Raw genomic sequence first — 22613 nt, 5'->3', positions numbered from 1 at the left:
TGTAAAAAATTGGAAGATTTTTTTTTTGATTTTGACCTTCAACTTCACCATTCTTGGTAACCCAAAACTTGAAATTCACCATTCTCAATAACCCAAAGTTCAACGGAGAAGAATGTGTTTCAAGTGGTGGTGGTGCGGCGGCGGATGTGGTGGCGTAGCAGCGGATGTGGTATGAAAAGTTGGGTGGGTTGGGGTGAGGGGTTGGGTGATGGGAAGAAAATATAGTCCATTTTCTTTTTCCTTTTTTATTTTATTTTTTTTATATTAATTTTATATTTTCTTTTATTTTGTTTTATTAAAATTAAAATATTATTAAAAACTAACTAGGGATATTAGAGTCATTTCACGTAAGTCAACAACTAATTTTAAAATAAGGGGCTCTGTGTTTTTTAAAATAAAACATAGGGGGGTTTTGTTAATTTTTTTTAACACATGATCTTTTTCAACAATTAAAAATAACACGGGGGTCTTTGCTATTAGCTCAAAATAAAAATATCTTCATCAATCGTTCATAGTCGAGGTATAATCTTTCTTCTCCTCTCTACGAATAAAGGAAAACAAGAAAGTTAAGGTGTAAGGTTTTGATTTTTGTGTGTTTTCTAATTCATGAATTGGACAAATCCATATATAATTGTGTTTCATGTAGTTATTGTGTACAGGAAATCAAAATTGACAATGTTTCTGGGGTTATCAAAGATTTAGACGGTCGTTTTTATCGGGTTATCAATTAATTTATTCAACTACGTCTTTGATTGATTTTTCTTAACAATCTATTTGGAGTTGGGCTTATTGAAGGATTGCGTGTTAATGATTAATTACAGTTCACACCATACTTGTGTTCTAGTTTGTTGGGTTTTGTCAGTATGAGAGGTCGACAATTGAGATTCCATTCCATGAATTGTACAGAAAACCAGACATCCACAATTGTTGATGTTTAGAATGATAGTAGTTTCAAACAAATATATATATATATATATATATATATATATATATATATATATATATAGTTTGAAGCACAAAAAAATTCTACTACAAATCTATTACTGTGATTTAGTATACTTAATTTCACAATTCAGAGCAAACCACTTTAATCAACCCCCAATATAAACTATATATTTCAACTATTAGAATTAGTGGTGACTTCTATTATTTGTTGGTTCAACATATATATCCAATATGTAATTTTTATATGTTTTTCAATATATGAAAAATGATATAAATAATATGGAATACATATTATTTCGATTTACAATCCGATTGTAATACGAAGCACATTATGGTTTGGATCAATACAAAGCACATTATAATTTTGTGGGATATGATTATGATAATTTTTAACGGTACAGGAATTGTTTTGAACACCTTCATGCTAGTTGTCCGAGTTGACTGTGGCTTCTCCGTCAACTTGTGACTATTCGTTTTGTAAAGAAACTAAAGAGTAAACAAATTCTTGGTTAAATAGGTGTGCAAGATAGTAGATGATGGCCAGAGGTACTCCAAGAGGTAAAACGAGAGGCAGATTATTACTACAATACTCAAGGTCAGTTCCGTTGCTAGCGTTCTTGATTGGGAAAGCTGTGCTGACGGGAGAGGAAACCGATTGTGCTTTCCTACAATTATTTATACTAAATAGAGTTATACACGCACGCCATAAGTAGATTATTTCGGACTAGTATTGGCCTATTGGGCGCTTTGTCTAAACTTGATACACATGGTTTTGTTCATAAGGGATATGTGTAATCTTGTTGATGAACTAGATTAGATCCTGAGCTTGTAAACCAGGTGGTTGGAAATATTGTAAACACATCAGTTTGAAGTGTGATTTTTTTCTGTGTAATTCTTCATCTCCAAAGTCATTTGTTGCCTCTTTAAAAGTTTATACACACTCAATACATATCTGGGGATTGGAAATGAAGATGATAGAATTTATGTGCTTTTATTTCGTGATAGTAATCCATTGTTCTTGCATAATGACGTCTCTTTTCTAAAATTTGTTCAATGTGTAAAGATTGAAAAAAATCTCGGACATATTAATTAAAATAGCGTTTCTCTTTGAACTGAAGCTACAAATAGATTTCAATAAACTAACAATCTAAGGAATATTCAGCGAAATTTTGTATCTTTCTAAATGCACCCTGCAAATTATTAAATAATAAATCAGGTAGACGTCATATATTATATTGCAAACAATATAAATGTAACAAATCCCATGGATTTTATTAGAGAGTTCTATTATTTATTTAGATCCAAATGTACATAAGCCAGGAACTAAACCATTTCGACATATATTATATTGCAAAATGCAAGCAATATAAATGTAAACAAATGTACATGGAGTTTATATGAGGGTTCCATTCGTTATTTAAATCCAAAATGTACATAAGTCAAAAACAAAACCATTTCGACATCCTTCTCGTTATCAGTAGAGAATATACATGTTAATGATTTTTATGTTGTTCTTGAACTTTAGGAAGACAAGAAACAATATTTACAAGACTCGAATAAACCAAAACAAATCTCTTCTTAGAGTGTTTCTGCCTCACAGTCTACCATTTATGTATAACAAGATAACAAGAAAAGTAATTTCTATCTCAAGGAAGAAGGCCATGTTGACACCAATACATTTCGAAATTTCAAAATACCAACCAATAAAATGATTCATACACAACAAAATGTGCAACATCAACACTAGAAAATGAATTTATCAAACTCAAGAAAAAGGCAGCAAAAATTGGCGATTAAGAAACCCCTCAAATCTCCATTATATTCCCTTTTTCAAACACGATTTCCCCATTACGCCTCGCAATTTAGAATCATCAAATGGAACCATTCTGTAACTTGCTTTGAAGAATTCACGGGATGCTTAAAACCGAAATCGTGTGAAGATGGAGGTAAGATGTTGGCACTGCATACTGATCTTCTATATGATCTTTTGACTCGGGCCGGCAGGCGACTGAGGGAGTTGCTACCATGCTCACCAGAATCCCTTCAATTCTTCATCTGTAAATTAATCCTCTTTCATAGTTTCATGACAAATAAATTAAAAATAAATATAAACCAATTCGAAAGGAAATTAAAATGAAACAAAGAAAGGACCATAAAAGACAAAATGAACTACAAATTCTATAAATTTACTTTTTTACAAGAGTGAAAGTGTTGTTTCAACATATAAGTGCATGCATATGAAATAAGAGAGAAATAATCAATTAGTTGCATATAGATTGAAACTCACCAAATCATTTCTTACCCTAGTGCTTGTTTGTTTTCTTCACAAGGTTGTTCAGATCAGGAGTGCAGAAGATTGGGAGTCTGATAAGTGAGTGGGTATATACGACACATTCCATTAAATGTCATTTAGCACGCATTCCATTTATTAAACTAAATTGTTGTTTCCTGTTTGTTTTTTCATTTACAAGGAAAGGATATTATGCTTTTAGTAGCTCAGAGTAATATTAAATGTGTGCACATATACGAAAAATCGGGCAATGAGCAATTTGTTACCGAACTTAGCAAATGAATCTTCCATGAAAGAGGTCATCATCTGAAGGTGATCTATTTCTTTAGTGGGGATAGATTATTATTTTCTTCAACTTATTATTTTTTCTATTCTTCAAATGCTTGAATTAATAGATTATTTAATTTCTTAGGCTGTCAACCTGAAACATAACAAGGTTGGCAAAATAAAAGAGCCTTCAATCTATAGGATCCCTGGTAATCTTCAGAGGATGACCTATTGGATATGTAGTTGTTATATAAGTTGTTTAGTAATTTCTGTATAGCATTTATCACTTCATATTTCTGTTGTTAATAAAACGTGTTTAGCTATTACGTTTTTATTAGTTTTTCCTTTCTTTTAGCACTTTTAGGTAGTTATTGTAACAGCTATTTAAAGCTGATTTTGTTACCGTTGTAAAACACTTTTTCCTCTCTTCTTCAATAATAATTCTTCTTCTTCTCCCTTCTTTGATTTCTTCTTTGATATGAACCCTAGATTAGGGTTCTAACATGGTATCAGTTTTTCATTGATTCGATCGTCTTTTCCAGTCAATCGATCGTTTTTCTTCTCGTTTCCGCGCGATTATCTTCTATCATCTCGATTGTTGTTTCTGGTGTTTATAATTCATGGCGCCGCCAGCTCGTTCTCCGTTGGATGATGTTTCGCATCCGATGTTTCTTCATCCGTCTGATGGTCCAAATTTGATTCTGGTTTCGTAGCTCTTAACTGAAGACAATTATGCTTCGTGGTCGCGAGCTATGACTATTTCATTAACGGTGAAGAACAAAATTGGTTTCATTGATGGCACGATTTCTGAGCCTGCTGCTGATGAGTTGGTTATGCGAAATGCTTGGATTCGGAATAATAATATTGTTATGTCTTTGATTATCAATTCGGTTTCCAAGGATATTCAAGGTAGCATTATGTATTCAAATTCGTCGAAAGAAATTTGGGATGATCTGAAAACTAGGTTTTCACAGACAAATGGTCCTCGCATTTTTCAATTGCGTCGTGATTTGGCGAATCTTACCCAAGGCAGTCAATCAGTGAATGTATATTTCACTAAAGTCAATTGGATTTGGGATGAATTGGCGAATTATAGGCCGTGTTGTTCTTGTGGAAAATGTGATTGTGGTGGTTTTGAAAAATTACAGGCTCATTATAATCAAGAGTATGTCATGAGTTTCCTTATGGGGTTGAATGAAAGTCTAGCTTCTACTCGTGGTCAAATCTTGCTCATGGATCCGCTTCCTCCCATATCTAAGGTGTTTGCCTTCGTTTCTCAAGAAGAACGTCAGAGATCAGTTGTTTCTTCACATGTTGAGTCTTCTGGTTCTGTTTTTTCTGTCAAGAATGAGGGGTTTAAGCGGTCCATTAATAATCAGTTCTACAATACTGGTTTAAAGAAGAAAGAACGGAGTTTCTGCACACATTGCAATATGCAGGGCCACAATGTGGAGAAGTGTTATAAACTTCATGGATATCCTCCATCTTATAAGCCACAAAAATCTCGTTTTTCTTCTCATGCTAATCAGGTTTCTGGTTTTGATTCTTTGGATTCTCATTCTTCAGATTCAGGTGTAAGCTCTCAACATGTGGATGGTTATCTTCAGTCCATGATTCCCTCTCAGTGTCAGCAGTTTATGTCTATGTTTTCATCACACATGGCTGCTCAACAGCAACAGTCTGCTGCTTCTGCTCAGCCACAATCTTCTGCTCATGGAGCTGATACAGCTACGGTTTCTTGTGTGACAGGTACTTGTGCTTTATCTGGTGCTCCTTCTTTATCCTCTACTGATTGGATTTTAGATTCAGGTGCTTCTAAACATATTTGTCATGATAAACAGTTGTTTATTAATCTCAGATCTGTTCGAAATTCCTGGGTTCTTTTGCCTGATTCTTCTGTTTTAATTGTTTCCTTTGTGGGTGATGTTCGTTTGTCTAAGGAGATTTTTCTTACTGGGGTTTTTTATGTTCCTCAGTTCAAATTTAATCTCATTTCTGTGAGTGCTTTTCTTCAAAACAATCAGTTTTTTATTGGTTTCTCTACATTTATCATACAGGACAAGTTCTTCAAGATGATTGGCAGGGGTAGAAAAGTTGAGGAGCTTTATGTTTTGGATTCACCTCCTTTTCTGCCACCTCTTTCCATATCTTCTTGTAATTCTGTGTTTTTTTGTAATCAAGTCTCTGCCACTGTTTGGCATAAGAGGCTAGGTCATATGCCTTTCAAAAATTGGGTTTTTTGAAAACTTTTCTTCCAGATTCTTCTGGTTTTGCTGCTCCTAAAGACAGTTGTTGTCATGTTTGTCCTGTTGCTAAACAAAAGAGACTTTCTTTTCCTTCTCATAATCATGTTGCTGCTCATGCTTTTGATCTCATTCATTGTGACATTTGGGGTCCTTATTAAGTTCTCTCTTATAATGGCTTCAAATATTTCATTACTATAGTAGATGATTGTTCCAGGTATACATGGGTTCATTTGGTTCACTCTAAATCTGATGCTTTAGTTGTGATTCCTCGTTTTATTTCTATGGTTCAAACTCAATTTGGTAAGACCATTAAAGTTTTTCGTTCTGATAATGCTCCAGAGTTATCTTTTAATAATTTGTTTGCTCATCTAGGCATTTTACATTAGTTTTCTTGTGTGCAAACTCCTCAACAGAATGCTATTGTTGATAGAAAACATCAACACATTTTGAATGTGGCTCGTTCTTTCTTTTTTGAGTCAAAAATTCATGTTGAATACTGGAGTGATTGTGTTAGTACTGCTGTTTATCTTATTAATCGTATCCCTTCTAAAGTTTTGCACAATGTTTCTCCCTACAGTATTCTTTATCCTCAGTCTCCTTTTGATTATTCTAGTCTTAAGGTTTTTGATTGTCTTTCCTTTGCTTCCACCTTGGCTGCTGCTAGAGATAAATTTCAGCCTAGAGCAAGGTCTTGTGTTTTTATTTGGTATCCTACTGGTGTTAAAGGGTATAAACTCTTGGATATTCACAGTAGGGAAGTGTTTTTTTCTAGGGATGTGATATTTCATGAGGATCAGTTTCCTTTTGCCACCATTCCTCCTTCTTCCACTGAGTCTATGTTTGATTCCCAACCTGTTGTTCCTCTTTCTCAGTCTATTCCTCTATCTGTTGTGCCCACTGAGCCTTATGTAGATCCTGTGCCTTCTCCTTCTACTTCTCAGCCTAGAAGGTCTGGTAGGCAGATTAAGCCTCCTTCTTACTTAACTGATTATGCTTGTTTTGGGTTGCATAAGTCTCATTATCCTATTGCTTCTGTTTTGTCCTATGATAAGTTATCTAGTGATTATAGACATTTTGTTCTTAATCTTGGTCATGATTCTGAACCTCATACTTATAAACAAGCTGCTCAGCACCCTCAATGGGTTAGTGCTATGCAAGAAGAGCTTGATGCTCTTGAGGCCAATCACACTTGGTCTGTTGTTACTTTGCCTCCTGATAAACATGCTATAAGTTGTAAATGGGTATATAAACTCAAGAGAAAGCAAGATGGTTCTATTGACAGGTATAAAGCTAGGTTGGTAGGTCGAGGTTTTACTGAACAAGAAGGTGTGGATTATATTGATACTTTGTCACCTGTTGGTAAGCTTGTTTCTGTTAAGGTTTTGCTTGCTTTAGCTGCTGTTCATGGTTGGGAACTGCATCAGCTGGATGTTAATAATGCTTTTCTTAATGGAGATTTGCATGAAGAAGTCTACATGGATTTGCCTTTGGGGTATTCTCAGTCCACTATATCCCCAGGTTCTTCTTCTCCTTTAGTTTGTAAATTACACAAGTCTTTGTATGGACTCAAGCAAGCTTCCAGACAATGGAATGCAAAGTTCACTGAGGTTATTTTGGGTCTTGGTTTTACTCAATCTCAAAATGATTATTCTCTGTTTACTAGAGGTCATGGTTCTTCTTTTATTGTCTTGTTACTTTATGTTGATGACATGGTTATTGCTGGTCCTAGTTCTGCTAATATTTCAGGTTTTAAGCAAGTTTTGAGTACTAAGTTTAAGCTCAAAGATCTTGGTCCTATGAAGTATTTTTTGGGTATTGAAATTGCCCGGTCTCATTCTGGTATTTCTATTTCCCAGAGGCAGTATGCTCTCACTCTTCTTGCTGATACTAAATATACAAATTGTAAGCCAGTTACTTTGCCCATGGATCCTAAATTGAAACTTTCTTCTGAAGATGGTGAATTACTGCCAGATTCTTCAGCTTATAGAAGGCTCATTGGCAGGCTTTTGTATCTTACCATTACTAGGCCAGACATTGCTTATACCGTTCATAAGCTTAGTCAATTTGTTTCTGCTCCTCGTACTTCACATATGCAAGCTGTTCATCATCTCTTAAGATATCTTAAAGCAGCTCCGGGTCAAGGTTTATTTTACTCATCTACTTCAGATCTTATTATCAAAGGTTTTTCAGATGCTGATTGGGGATCTTGTCTTGATACCAGAAAGTCTACTACTGGATTTTGTATTTTTTTGGGTGACTCTTTGATCTCTTGGAAGTCCAAGAAACAGGTTACTGTTTCAAGATCTTCTGCAGAGGCAGAATACAGAGCTCTAGCTACCACAGCTAGTGAATTGGTTTGGGTTCTCCAGCTGTTATGTGATTTTCAGGCTGTTTCCCCATCCACTTTGCTCTTTTGTGACAATTTAGCTACTGTTCATATTGCCTCTAATCCAACATTTCATGAAAGGACTAAGCACATAGAAATTGATTGTCATTTTGTCAGGCAGCAGGTTAAACAGAAGAAGTTCAGACTCATGCTTGTTAAAAGTTGTGATCAGCTTGCAGATCTCTTACTAAAGCATTGCCTCTTCCTGCTTTTACACACTTGTTGTCCAAGATGGCTTTTCTCAACATTTATGCTTGCTCAAGTCCATCTTGAGGGGGGATATTGGATATGTAGTTGTTATATAAGCTGTTTAGTAATTTCTGTATAGCATTTATCACTTCATATTTCTGTTGTTAATAAAACGTGTTTAGCTATTACGTTTTTATTAGTTTTTCCTTTCTTTTAGCACTTTTAGGTAGTTATTGTAACAGCTATTTAAAGCTGATTTTGTTACCGTTGTAAAACACTTTTTCCTCTCTTCTTCAATAATAATTCTTCTTCTTCTCCCTTCTTTGATTTCTTCTTTGATATGAACCCTAGATTAGGGTTCTAACATAACCCCCCACCCTCCCCCACAATTACGCAGAAAAAAGGAAAAAATAAATCACATATATAAAAGTACCAGCGAATAATGACATGGATACAAAGCTAGAGCAAAAAAAAAATCAACGGTATAAGACTAATCACAAATTCACAATCAAACATAAATATTATCAAATTCACGATATTAAATCAAAACTATAATACCTTGAGCCAATGATCCCATTCAATAATCACTATGTCGGAAAAATAGAAATTACTTGCGAGATTAGGAATTTGCAGCAATCCGTCCGATTGCGTTGCTTAACAGAGCCTCTAGGGAGCATCCGCTATGCCCTGGTGTGAGGTTGGAGAAGCTTAAGGATGAACTCGCCTGGAAAAAAATTGTCGACCTAAACAGATTTTGGTTTGGGAAAGAAATCTGTGAGGTTTTGTTTTGTAATTTTGTAATTTTGTTAAAATATATTTTAATTTATTGATTTGAATTTATAAGAGTAATTGAGTAATTTATATAAAGTACGATGTGTGTACGGTGTATTTTTACTGGGTTCATTCATTAAATCTTCAATTTGCTAGTGTCCTACTAGATCATACTAGTAAGTATGTATTTTAGAAATACACGTATGGAGTGAACGAATTAAAAAGAATAACGTAAATGAAGATAATATTTTGGATAAAGGCAGATATTGCATAAAGCCGTGACCAAATTAAAAAAAATATGGATATTGCACAGAAAAATTTGATATGTCAAACTCTTATTTATGGACAAATTTGTAAGTAGGTAAATTAAATATTTATTTGAAAAGTAATTCGTTAAATTTTAAATAGTTTTGGATAATGAGCACAATAAGGTATTCAACTGGATATACTTCATTAAAAAAGAATATATACGACACAAATATTCACATCTCTTAACTTAAATAATTAATTTCTCTTAATTCATTCATGAAAAAAATTAAATTTGTTCACTACGCTCCTTTACATTTCAAAATCATTGTTTTAAAATATTTAGTGAAAAATCATAAGCAACCGATGTATGTGCAATTGAATCGTTCTTCCGAATATCATAATCAAAAAACCCAACTTAAGATAACTAGAGAATTTAACTTTTTTAAATTATAAAATCGATCTCTCTCAAAACTTTCATCCAATAATAGAGAATTTTAGACGCAACAATCATATTTATATGTCTAAATTACTCGGTCTAAATATTTGTTTTAAATAGTTTGCTGTTTTAGTTATAGAGAGAAAATTATAATATAACCATTAATAAATTAGAAGCATCCAAAGAAACTTAAAAGAGAAATCATAAAAAATAGCTATTCTTTCAATCTTTGTAAATATTTACGGTAAATATTACCGATAAGTGGGGTGCTTTCCGCAATTTAGCCTAAGCTTCATGAGAATTTTCGTAATTTATCCTACGTTCTTTTCACGTCTTAACGTTTGCTTATACCCTTAAATTATTTTTAATAATTTTAATGTCAGTTTAATAATATAATTAAATATTAATTTCTAATATATTTAATATGTGTTTCTTGATGTTTCAGTTACCACACATAAGGAATTTGATATAAAAGTTACGAGGTTGAATAGAATTATTTTTGATACAAAATATTAGATAATTGCAAAAACATTGATGCAAAATCAGAATTAGGATTGTGATTAGTATTAGCATTATAATTAGGATTATAATTAATATTTTTGGAATTAGTATCTATATAATCTATATATCTATATAATATATACAAGTTGAATTCCACACCTAATTGATTGACATTTGTCAATTTCAATTGGTGATATGTATTCAATTTCATCTCATGTGACAAATTGATTGGTGAAAATAAATCATCAAAAAACATGTCACCATTTTCCAAAATAAAAAAAAATATTAAATTATTTTATTATATATTTATATCATACCATTTATAAAATGCTATAAATATATCAATTTTCTTGGAAACTCTAAATAGTTTTATTTTTTTAAATTTAATTTTAATACTAATTAATTTAATTTAAATTTATCTAAATTCAATTTAAAATCTTCACTTATTATAATTGTATGATTGATGGTGTTACGAAAATTTTGTATTTTAATTCATAACCTTGGATTTATATAAAAAAATATTGCAAAATAAATCATTTGATATTATACATTTTACATGAACATGACCAAAGAATATGTTTATCTTTTTTTGATAATTTAATATCATATTCCTAATTACCAAAATTTTCCTAATGTTTGTTTCCGTCTTACATCGACCCCCTTACGGTATGATTTTTCACGGAATTTTTTTTATTACGTGGAATATTCCCCGAAAAATGCAGATTCTACCCTCCACACGACATTAGTTTATGGTACTTTTTAAAGACAAAAATTACCCTGAGGGGGACTTTACACGAAATATTTATTCTTCTTAAATAACATCTTCACTTACTCAAAAAAAAAAATTATAAATAAATAACATCCTCACAACTTTTTAGTATTATTATTACCTCCCCTGAGGGTAATTTTTGTATTTAAAAAGTAAGATAAAAGAAATGTCACGTCTGCAACGGTAGAATCAACAATTTTTTGGATATTACATTGAATAAGAAAGATTCCGTAAAAAATCACACCATAGGGGGGCCGTGTAAGACATAAACAAACATCTGGGGGATTTTGGTAATTACCGATAAGTGGGGTGTAAGCTCCATGAGAATTTTCGTAATTTATCCTACGTTCTTTTCACGTCTTAACGTTTGCTTATACCCTTAAATTATTTTTAATAATTTTAATGTTAGTTTAATAATATAATTAAATATTAATTTCTAATATATTTAATATGTGTTTCTTGATGTTTCAGATACCACCAATAAGGAATTTGATATAAAAGTTACGAGATTGAATAGAATTATTTTTGATACAAAATAATAGATAATTGCAAAAACATTGATGCAAAATCAGAATTAGGAATGTGATTAGTATTAGAATTAGAATTAGGATTAGAATTAATATTCTTGGAATTAGTATCTATATAATATATAAAAGTTGAATTTCACACCTAATATTCTGATTTCCAAGAATTCAATATATTTTTTGAAATTCTGATCGGAAATATTTGTCCATCTTAGTGTCCATTTAGAAAATAACATATGGCAATTAGATATATTTAATTAACAACTATTTAATACCTATGGTTGGAGCAAATACATTTAGATAAATATCAAAATAAAATATTAAATAGCACATAAATACTTGCAAACTCATTTTGATACTTTTGGGTTAGTGTTGCTCTAGATATTTAACTATATTTATTAGAGTTATAATGAAATACTTATTAGTGGAATACAATATATAGTATATACGACCATTATACATTTTAAACAAAACAATTGATATTCTTAATGTTAGCCATTAAATAAAGTGGATAAATGAATTTAATACCAAAGAGAATTATTATATTTTGAAATATATAAAATCAATTCGTTTTTTTATCAATTGATTAAACATAACTCAGGTTATTCAATTTATTAGTATAATCATGATAAAATTTGTATTGTAATTAGTATATAATTTAAAAAGTTAAATCAATCGTAAAATTGAGTGTCACTGGATTCAGTGAAGAAAAAATAATTATTTAAACTATAACATGAAATTCATGTAGTATAATTTTCAATTTGGTAAATAATTGGGAGTACATTACTCGACACATGGCATAACAAATAGTGTCAATTTTCGCAAGATAGTAAATTCAAACACGTATCTTTCTTTTTTACAGATAATATTAATATTTAATATTAAATTATTAAAAAATGCATATTCTCTAGTCATGTTCATGTATGTAAAATGTATAATATCTAATAATTTATTCTGAAATATTATTTTTAATATAAATCCAAGTTTATGAATTAAAATTATAAAAATTCGTAACACCACCAATCATGCAATTATAATAAGAGGAGATTTTAAATCGAATTTAACTAAATTCAAATTAAATTAATTATAAAATTAAATTCAAAAATAATTTATTTAGGGTTTCCAAGAAAGTTGATATATTAAGAGCATTTTATAAATGGTAGGATATAAATATATTAATAAAATAATTAAATATATTTAATTACCTTTAATTTTGGAAAACGATGACATGTTTTTCTATGATTTATTTCGATCAATCAATTCGCCACTTGGGATGAAATTGAGGACATGTCATCAATTAAAATTGCCAAATGTCAATCAATTAGCTATGGAATTCAACTTGTATATATTATATAGATATATATTATTATATTTTGAAATATATAAAATCAATTCGTTTTTTTATGATTTGATTAAGCTTCACTTAGGTTATTCAATATATTAGTATAATCATGATAAAATTTGTATTTTAATTAGTATATAATTTAAAAGGTTAAAACAATCGTAAAATTTATTGCCACTGGATTCAGTGAAGAAAAAATAGTTATTTAAATAATAAAATGAAACTCATGTAGTATAATTTTCAATATGGTACATAATTGGGAGTACATTACTCTACACATGGCATAACAAATAGTGTCAATTTTCGCAAGATAGTAAATTCAAACATGTATCTTTCTTTTTTACAGATAATATTAATATATAATATTAAATTAGTAAAAAAAATACATATTCTCTTGTCATGCTCATGTAAAATGTATAATATCAAATAATTTATTCTGCAATATTTTTTTTTAATATAAATCCAATTTTATGAATTAAAATTAAAAAAATTCGTAACGCCACCAATCATGCAATTATAATAAGGGAAGATTTTAAATCGAATTTGACTAAATTCAAATTAAATTAATTATAAAATGAAATAAAAAAAATAAATTTATTTAGGGTTTCTAAGAAAGTTGATATATTTAGAGCATTTTATAAATGGTAGGATATAAATATATTAATAAAATAATTAAATATATTTAATTACCTCTAATTTTGGAAAATGATGACATGTTTTTTGATGATTTATTTCCACCAATCAATTCGCCACTTGGGATGAAATTGATTACATGTCATCAATTGTAATTGCCAAATGTCAATCAATTAGCTATGCAATTCAACTTTTATATATTATATAGATTACTAAACGTGTCAAAGTAAATAATGTCTTAACAATAAACATTCCAATGTTAACATAAAAAATAACTATAAAATATTACAAAAAAATAAAAATCAAATATGATAATCAGACAAATTGATCGTCTTAATTTATAAAATTAATTTCTATGAAATCATTCATCCAAAAATAGAACTGTAGAAGCCTATTTATTTTGTTTAAACAATTGTTTTTTGTTTTTAGTAGTTAGCTTATAGAGAAAAAAATTACAATTCAATTCATCGGTGATACTTCAAAAAATCATAAAAATTGGTTATTCATCCAAAATTTGTAAAACTTTATGGTAAATCTTCCGCCCGTGCATTCATCGAATTATTCAACTTGTCCAAAATATTTCAACACCACCCCTATTTGATAGAACTCCTCCCCATTCTCCAACACCTCTCCCACGCTGCGCATTTCAACAACACCTAACGAACAACATAAAACCCTTGAGTTTGAGTTGATCGTCTTTAATATATGTTGTTCGATGTTCAATCAATGAAGCACCATAAAGATGGATAGGAAGAAGTCATTAATTTTTTTCTGAAACATGTTGCATAAAGTTTACAATATCGGACATATTCAATGTCTTAACTTTTTTTGGTCATTACCTTTTTTTGGGCATGAGTCGAGCAGAGCGATAATTTTTCTTCCGTTGATCCCTTTAACTGTTATGTTCGTTATGGGTGCAAATTGAATTGAAACCGAGTCTTTCATTTTCATAAAAATGAGTCCAACTATTCTAAGTCTTGAAATCTCGTTCATTCACATTCTGATCCAACTAGTATTCACCCGTGCGATGCACGGAGCGGCATATTTTCCACTGGAAATACATGTTTGTAAAACAAATTTACATAGATATCAATTATTACGCTCATTAATTTAAGTACAAAACGTTATTGACCAACAATATTAAAAATATGTTATAAGTAATTAAGTATCATGTTCTTCATAGTTACAATATAACAATAATATTAAATATTAGTATATCGACAAACATAAATCTTAAAGATAATAAGATTTGCACTGAGCATCCTAGGGACAGGACTGAAAATAACACCGCACGGGGGAAAACATATAGGAAAGATAAACCTGCCAAAGAGTAAAATGTTAAAAAAAAATAAAAACTAAGGCATATTACGTGAAGAACTCATAAATATAAAAATATTTTCAACCTTCAAATTCGATGAAATACTTCCTTGTAGACGGCATTTCTAGTAACATCGGTGAGTTCGTCCGAATCCCACTTGATGACTATCTTAATGCCACCTCTGCTCTTAACTCTGGACAATGCAATATATAGTTGATCATAGCTGAAGACAGGCCGAGGAAGATACAAACCAACATGCGAAAGATTTTGGCATTGACTTTTGTTGATGGTCATTGCAAAAGAAACAATCAACGAAAACTGTCTTCTCTGAAATTTAATTGACAATTCGAAGTTAGATGATATTAAAGTCATCTGAGGAATGAACACATTGTCACCGATATTTTTGCCGGAAAGAAGTTTACAATGCAAAACGTGAATGCCGATTATAATAATTTGAAGTCTGGTCCCGTTGCAGAATCCTCTGCTTGATTGATGTTTCTTATTAACATAACTGGTGCATCGACCTTGGACTTCAATACATGAGAAGGAACCCCCGAGCAACTTATTGTGTTGAGAAATTCAGTCGAATAGATTTTTGCATTATCCTCCGATCCGTTGTTCGCTCGTCCCTACACATACTATCTGAGCTCAGGTACACCTTCTCCTCACCTGGAAGGAGAGACATCAAGTGATCGTTCACAGACTCGACGCGTTCATTAGTTGGTGCAAGAATTGCCCTCTCTTGAAAATAATCTGGATCATACATGTTACTCAACAAATCAGGATAGACGAAGTTCAGTAGGTCTCTAAATAGATCTTCTGAATTACCAATCAACATGTCCTCGGGAATCTCTAGCGAAGCTTCACCATCATATTGTTCCCTAACATTCCCATTACCAACCTTCAGTATCCAGTCCCCAAATTCTATTACCTCGTCCACATTAGATGGAGAAGAACATGACTTCAATCTCATGTTCTTACTCAACTTCATGACACGACAGAAATGCCACAACGGAGAGGAGTTTACCGTAGCATGTACTATGTCCTGCCTTGATGCTTTCAGTACGATTGGTAAAATATGCCTAACATCTCCTCCAAGAACAACCACCTTACCTCCAAACGGTTTGTCTACCTGTAATATTGACTTCATTGTCTTGTCAAGCGCTTCAAAACAGTTCATATGCATCATAGGAGCCTCGTTCCACATAATAAGCTTAGCCCTAATCATCAACTCCACCTGTGGACTTTGTTGCGTTATGTTGTAGGTGGAAGTCTCGTATACAGTTATGGGAAGTCGAAATCGAAAATGAGTTGTTCTTCCACCGATGAGCAATAACGATGATATACCACTCGATGCAACATTAATTACAATCTCTCCCTTGGAACGGACTGTAGCCGAAAGAGTTTTCCAGAGAAATATTTTTCCATTCCACCATGACCATATAGAAAGAACATTCCACCACGATCATTAGATACAACATCCTACATCATAAACCTTTGTTTGCTCGTCTGTAATTGAGGCAAGACACCGTTGAAGTTCTTTACCCATTTCAAACCGTCGTAATCCAGTTCATCTAAGACCAATATGTTTATTGTGTTCTCCACCGCGAATTCAATTGGAAATGGCATGGGCACGTAATTACGTAGACTTTTACCATTACTTTGCAATATTTTCTCTACTTTAGTGAGAGTATAGTTCATCAAGCTTTCATCCGATATAGATAAATTTGCACAAAAATTTGATACATTATATGCATTTAGTTCAGAACTTAAAGAGCTTATTAAAAAAGTGAGTAATATTTAAAATCTAATTCTATTATATACAAATTGCCATACCTGGATTATTATGAAGCCATTGTTCTCAGTAAGCAATACCCTCCGCCAAACCCGAACAACAACTTTGCCAAACATGTTCGGGCCGACTTAAGCTACTGGAAAACAGCATAACCGCAAATAACCTCTTTATATAATCCCTATATGCCCAAGCATTCACTTCACTTATCGCATCCATGTATTCTTTGTCGTCGTCTAACAAACCCAACACATAACACGCATCCCTGAACGTAGGGTAAACGTAGTCAGCAACTTTTCTGATGTCCTCGTAACACCTGCACCCCTCTGAATGTTAAGTAGCAACCTAAGGTAATAGTCTTCCCCCTTTGCAGGGGGAACATTTGCAATCCTACCAATAGAAAATCCATTTTTTTCTTGGTGCCCAAGTGCAAGAATCCTCCTTATACACAAACTGTTGTGGAAAATCTCCGTACCTCAAGTCCCTGGCATGTGGATAACTTTTGTTTACCTCAAAACACGCTAAGAACATTGTTTGTTTGGCAGATTGTCTATCCAGAACACTTTGTAATGACTTGTTTTCATTGAAGACAAGCGACTGATGATCTAGGAGATAAAAATTTAGCCTAATTATAGATGGATCTCTGTAATGAATATCTAAATTAAACAACCTCCACATTGCCTCACGTGCCGAAAGATATCTGCAGTCGTAGTACATCTTTATCTCGTCACGAATCTCAGCACAACCATCTATATTGCGTCTTTCGTAAAATGCCACTGTAACTCGATTATGACCCTTGTTGACGTATTTGAAGATGTATTTGATTGACATGTTTTGGTTGCATAGCTCTATATTAATGTGAGATCTGTATTTACTCAATAATACCCAATTATACGGAACTACAAAACCATTATCAAGAGTAGTCTTCTTCTTCATAACCGTTATGCCATCTTCTATTCTCCTGTACACAGTATAACCATATGTATCTGACCCAGTTCGCTGCACAAATGGCTTTGGAAATCGCTTCCTGCAAACTCGATCCTTCATACAGGGAGATTTCAAATTCGCCTGACCGCACGGTCCATGTATCATATACTTCTCCACCAACTGGTACATCTTTTTGTCGGTTTCTTCGTCAGGAATTTCAACACATATAATCTTGTCAATTTCTTATGGGGTCTTGGGCTTGTCATCATTATGCAACCACAACAAAATATGTGCATGCGGTGGACCTCGTTTCTGAAATTCAATAGTCCACACATCTGGAGAGGAACTGTAAACAAATGATATGAAACAATATGCATTAATTTAGTTAATGAATAAATAAATATTAAAACTCACATATGATGCATATCTCTAATTCCTATGAATGTAGTAAATGTATAATTATAAATTGAGATCTAATTAAATACTTACATGCTCTAATACGTCCGAATACACGTCATTTCTTAATTTATGTCATCATACTATCGAGCTTCATCTTGAACACACCACATAGAATGTTTGGCCGATCCCCCGGCCTGAGATTTGTATCTTTCAACACTCTTTGTATTTCAGGCCATTGAGGATTGCATGTGATGGTGATGAAGAGAGTTGGAAATCCTATACTGAGAAAATAAGCAATAGTTAGTTAAATATAGTTATAATCAGATTTGATAAATCGTTTATATTTGTATTTTATTGAAAGTGTACGAATAAATAATGTAGCAAATACATTGTTATTACCTCATTTGTGTCACTCAATTCGTCCGATTTTTTTCTAACAGTCTTACGTATGAAATCATCTTCCTTCTAGTAAGAAAACTGCGATGACATCTGACTTATCACTTGACAACTATTTGGTTTACTTCGAATGAAACTAAAATAAAAACTACATGCTAATAAATCGTAATGAACGAAATAAATGTAAAAACAAAGTATTTAATTTATTTAAAGATAAAATTATAACCTCGATTTGAATTCGTTAATTGCAGGAATATCCTCATTTATAAGCACATGCGATGAATGCCAATGGTTGGATACCTGGACTTCACCTAAGAAAACATAAGAATAGTCATAAAATGTAATAAATGTCCTTCACATTCATTAAACCAAATACATAAGAGAAATATTGAACAAATTAATACTATTATTAATCTCAGTAGTTGCAAATTGTATTACAACAATATACAGCCCTACACTAATATCCCGAATACGTTGAAGTATGTAGTCAGCAAAGTTTTCCCTTAACAAACAATCACTTGCATGTCAAAGAAAATGATGATTGATATGAAAAACACATGTAAAATCTATAAAATATATTTCAGTGAGTTTTAAATTACTTAATATCTTCAAGTTCAAATGGAATGTTCTGTTTGGTTCCACCGGCTAGGTGAGCCAATAAACCTATCGACAAAATCGAACCAATAACATCTGTAATCAATATTTAAATATTGTAAGAAAACACTTTATAAATAAATGCTAAATAGAAAGGAAAAGGAAATCATATAAATAACTAATACCTATCGTATACTCATATATATATAGGGCGAATGGCAAAAAGGTCCATCACAAGGAACTTAAATGCACATCGGTCTAAAAAAAAAAAACAGTTTTTCAAATAAACTCATCCCCATGTCTTTAGTCTAAAATAACCTCCACAATATAATTCTTATCAATTCCGTCCATTATGCTCTAACTTTCTTAATATTACATATGACCCCGGATTTAAACAAATATATCACATTAACCCCCAAAATAATAATTTTTTGATTTTTTTTTTTCAGAAAATAATTTTTTTTAGAATTTTTTTTTCCGTCCAGATTTCGGCGTTGACCGCCGGTCTCCGGCGTTGACTTTTTTCTGAATTTTTTTTCCGGCCGGCGGTCTCTGGCGTTGACTTTTTTTTTCGAATTTTTTTTCTTAGAAAAAAATATTTTAATTAATATTACTGTCTTGGCTACTAAATTACCGTCTCAGAAAATAATATTACTGTTTGGGACAGTAATATTATGAATATAATTTTTCCGAACAGAAATATTATTAATATTACTGTCTGAGACAGTTAAGTTACTATTGGAGACAGTAATTTAGCAGCTAAGACAGTAATATTAATTAAAATAATTTATTTTAAGAAATTTTTGAAAAAAAAAAGTCAATTAACGGTTAAATTACTGTCTCTGATAGTTAAATAACTGCTGAATACAGTAATTTAGCAGCCAAGACAGTAATATTAATTAAAAATATTTTTTTAAGAAAAAAAAAAGTCAATTAACAGTTATATTACTGTCTTCGACAGTTAAATAACTACTGGAGGCAGTAATTTAGCAACGAACACAGTAATATTAATTAAAATATTTTAAAAAAAAGGCAATTAACAGTTAAATTACTATCTCCGACGGTTAAATAACTACTGGAGACAGTAATTTAGCAGCCAAGACAGTAATATTAATTAAAATATTTTTGAAGAAAAAAAAATCAATTAACAGTTAAATTACTGTCTCCGACAGTTAAATGACTGTTGGAGACAGTAATATAGTAGCCAAGACAGTAATATTAATTAAAATGTTTTTGTAAGAAAAAACAAAATTATAATAAAATAAAATAAAAATAAAAAAAGTCAACGCCGGGGACCCGGCAGTCAACGGCGGTTGACCTACCGGAAACATATATATTGATTTAACATTAGCAATACTTTTACTTTATATTTTGGAAACATGTGGGAAGAATAATTAATTTACGAAATTTTTTCTTGCAACAAATATTCATATTCCATGTAATGAAACACAATTAAGCAATTTTATATAAATAATTTGCACAAATTAAATGTCGATTTAAATAGATTTATATTCTTAATTAGAATTAATTATATATTCGATACATAATTCTAATATTTTACATCATTATTAATTAATATTAAGGAAACAAAATATATATTGTGCGAAAATAAATATAAAATAAATATCCATACATACGTTACGAAAATATATATGCGATATATAAAATATACATATGTATTTTATATATGGTTAATAAATTTTACATATATTGTATGGAAACAATATATAATTTTGTACATTATTGTACATGTGAAAATTTGTATATATCCGATTTGCTTATTGTACATTATTACAATAACAATTAAATATAATTATGTACATGATTTTACACTTTTATATTTAATTGTTGTATAGATTATGCGGTTTTTATTAAAACAATAAAGACAGTAAATACATAGTTTTTAACGCAGTTTTTATTAAAACAATAAAGACACTAAATACATAGTTAAATACATAGTTTTTAACGATAAATATTAACATTATATGGGCTTAGATGCATATAACATTAGTTTCACAACTATCAAAGCAATACATATCTATGTATCAGATATATAACATATATGTAAAGATTAGTTATTTAGATATTTTTCAAATTTCCTTTTTTGGCCCAATTTTGTGGCTCTTTTGTAATATATTATAATAGTTTTTCCCTTCCATACCTTTATTCGGTTTATCTTATGGGCGCTCGTTTCTGTGTGGATGCGCACAATTACGTTAATGGAATACAATGCTATTTCCACGTGGCTAGTATATGCATTCGATTTATATGAATACATATGTTTGTTTAATGTATAAATGATAGATAACATAATAAAAAATCAAAATTATTTGAAAATCGATGCAACTCATATTATTAATAAAGCTTTAAGGAATGCCAAAGACATATCATAACATTTAAAAGGCTGGGCCAACCCAGGCCTCAAGTACATCATCCCACTACTTAAAATAAAAAGAGTACTTGTTGCCGCATATCATGTTATTTGCGTAACAAAATTGTGTCCAACCCTTAGTCAACAACACATACATTTTTCCATATTTTTTTGTCGCGAACACACAGCAACTTGAAAATTATTGCCTTCATCGTAGCGAAGGTTGATAGTAGACAATCTTGTCAACCGAGAAGTTTCAACAAAAGCATTACTCAAATGCCGCAAATAGAACTATATGAAGAAATCAATTACAAAATAAAGCAATAAAGTAAAATTATAATACAAAAGGGACTATAATGAAATATATCATTCCATGTAGGTGATACCAATGCAATTCTTTCTCAAGAATCCTCTCCATATCTCCGAAACAGAAAAAATGTATGCGGAAAAGTTGAAGAAGGTGAATGTGTTGTATGGTAATTTATATGAGAGTTAAGGAATGTAATAAAGATAACAAATAAAGTAATTAATTTAAATTGATATAATTTCCGGATATATCTAAATTAATTTAAATACAATAATATGTGAAAATTAAAAAAATTGCATTTAAGTCCTACGTTTTTTTCATTCAAAATATTGTATATAAAAAGGAAACTCATTAACCACTAAAAAGACACTATTTTGACATGTAGGAGAGATAAATTTTGAAAACCAATACTGTAAAATTATTTCATTTATAATATGGGTGATTATGGTAAGTGGAGTTTTTTTGCAATTAATATAATATTGTGCAAAAAAAATTCTCAATTGGGAAATTAAAAAAAAAATTGCATTTAAGTCCTATGTTTTTTTAATCAAAATATTGTTTATAAAAAGGAAACTCATTAACCAATATTGTGAAATTCTATTTTTACATGTAGGAGAGATAAAATTTGAAAACCAATACTGTGAAATTATTTTACTAATAATATGGGAGAATATTATAAGTGGGTTTTTTTTTTCAATTAATATAAATATTGTACATAAAATTTCCTCAATTGGGAAATTACAAATATTACATATAGCTCGAACGTTTTTTAATCAAAATAATGTTTGTAAAAAGTAAACTCATTAGCCAATAAAAAGACAATATTTTGACGTGTAGGAGAGATCAAATTTGAAAATCAATAATATAAAATTATTTCATTAATAATATGGGTGGTTCTTGTAAGTGGGGTTGTTTTGCAATGAATATAAATATTGTGCATAAAATCTCATTAACCAAAAAA

General features: G+C 30.9%; 1 protein-coding gene, 1 long non-coding RNA gene and 1 pseudogene across 2 annotated transcripts; 1 reads left to right on the top strand and 2 right to left on the bottom strand.

Annotated features, from left to right (window-relative positions):
• Nucleotides 1-2570: 2570 nt before the first annotated feature.
• LOC105950691 (uncharacterized) lies at nucleotides 2571-9241 on the bottom strand. Its single transcript, XR_016035094.1, has 2 exons — nucleotides 8882-9241; nucleotides 2571-3656 (listed from the first exon to the last, which is right to left on the bottom strand). It is a non-coding gene; the product is annotated as an uncharacterized LOC105950691 (long non-coding RNA).
• LOC105962751 (uncharacterized) lies at nucleotides 4073-5055 on the top strand (annotated as a pseudogene).
• A 6187-nt stretch (nucleotides 9242-15428) lies between the features above and the next one.
• LOC105963522 (uncharacterized) lies at nucleotides 15429-17774 on the bottom strand. The gene is made up of 3 exons (XM_088827235.1): nucleotides 17134-17774; nucleotides 16742-16974; nucleotides 15429-16255 (listed from the first exon to the last, which is right to left on the bottom strand). Exons 1-3 carry the CDS (start codon nucleotides 17772-17774, stop codon nucleotides 15429-15431), a joined length of 1701 nt encoding a protein of 566 aa, XP_088683361.1.
• Between the last annotated feature and the right edge of the window lie 4839 nt (nucleotides 17775-22613).

This window comes from Erythranthe guttata, chromosome 12 (assembly GCF_056151865.1).
Source record: "Erythranthe guttata isolate IM_541 chromosome 12, IM_541, whole genome shotgun sequence".
NCBI lineage: Eukaryota > Viridiplantae > Streptophyta > Magnoliopsida > Lamiales > Phrymaceae > Erythranthe > Erythranthe guttata.
Note: the sequence above shows the minus strand (reverse complement) of the source record. Positions and strands in the feature narration are given on the sequence as shown.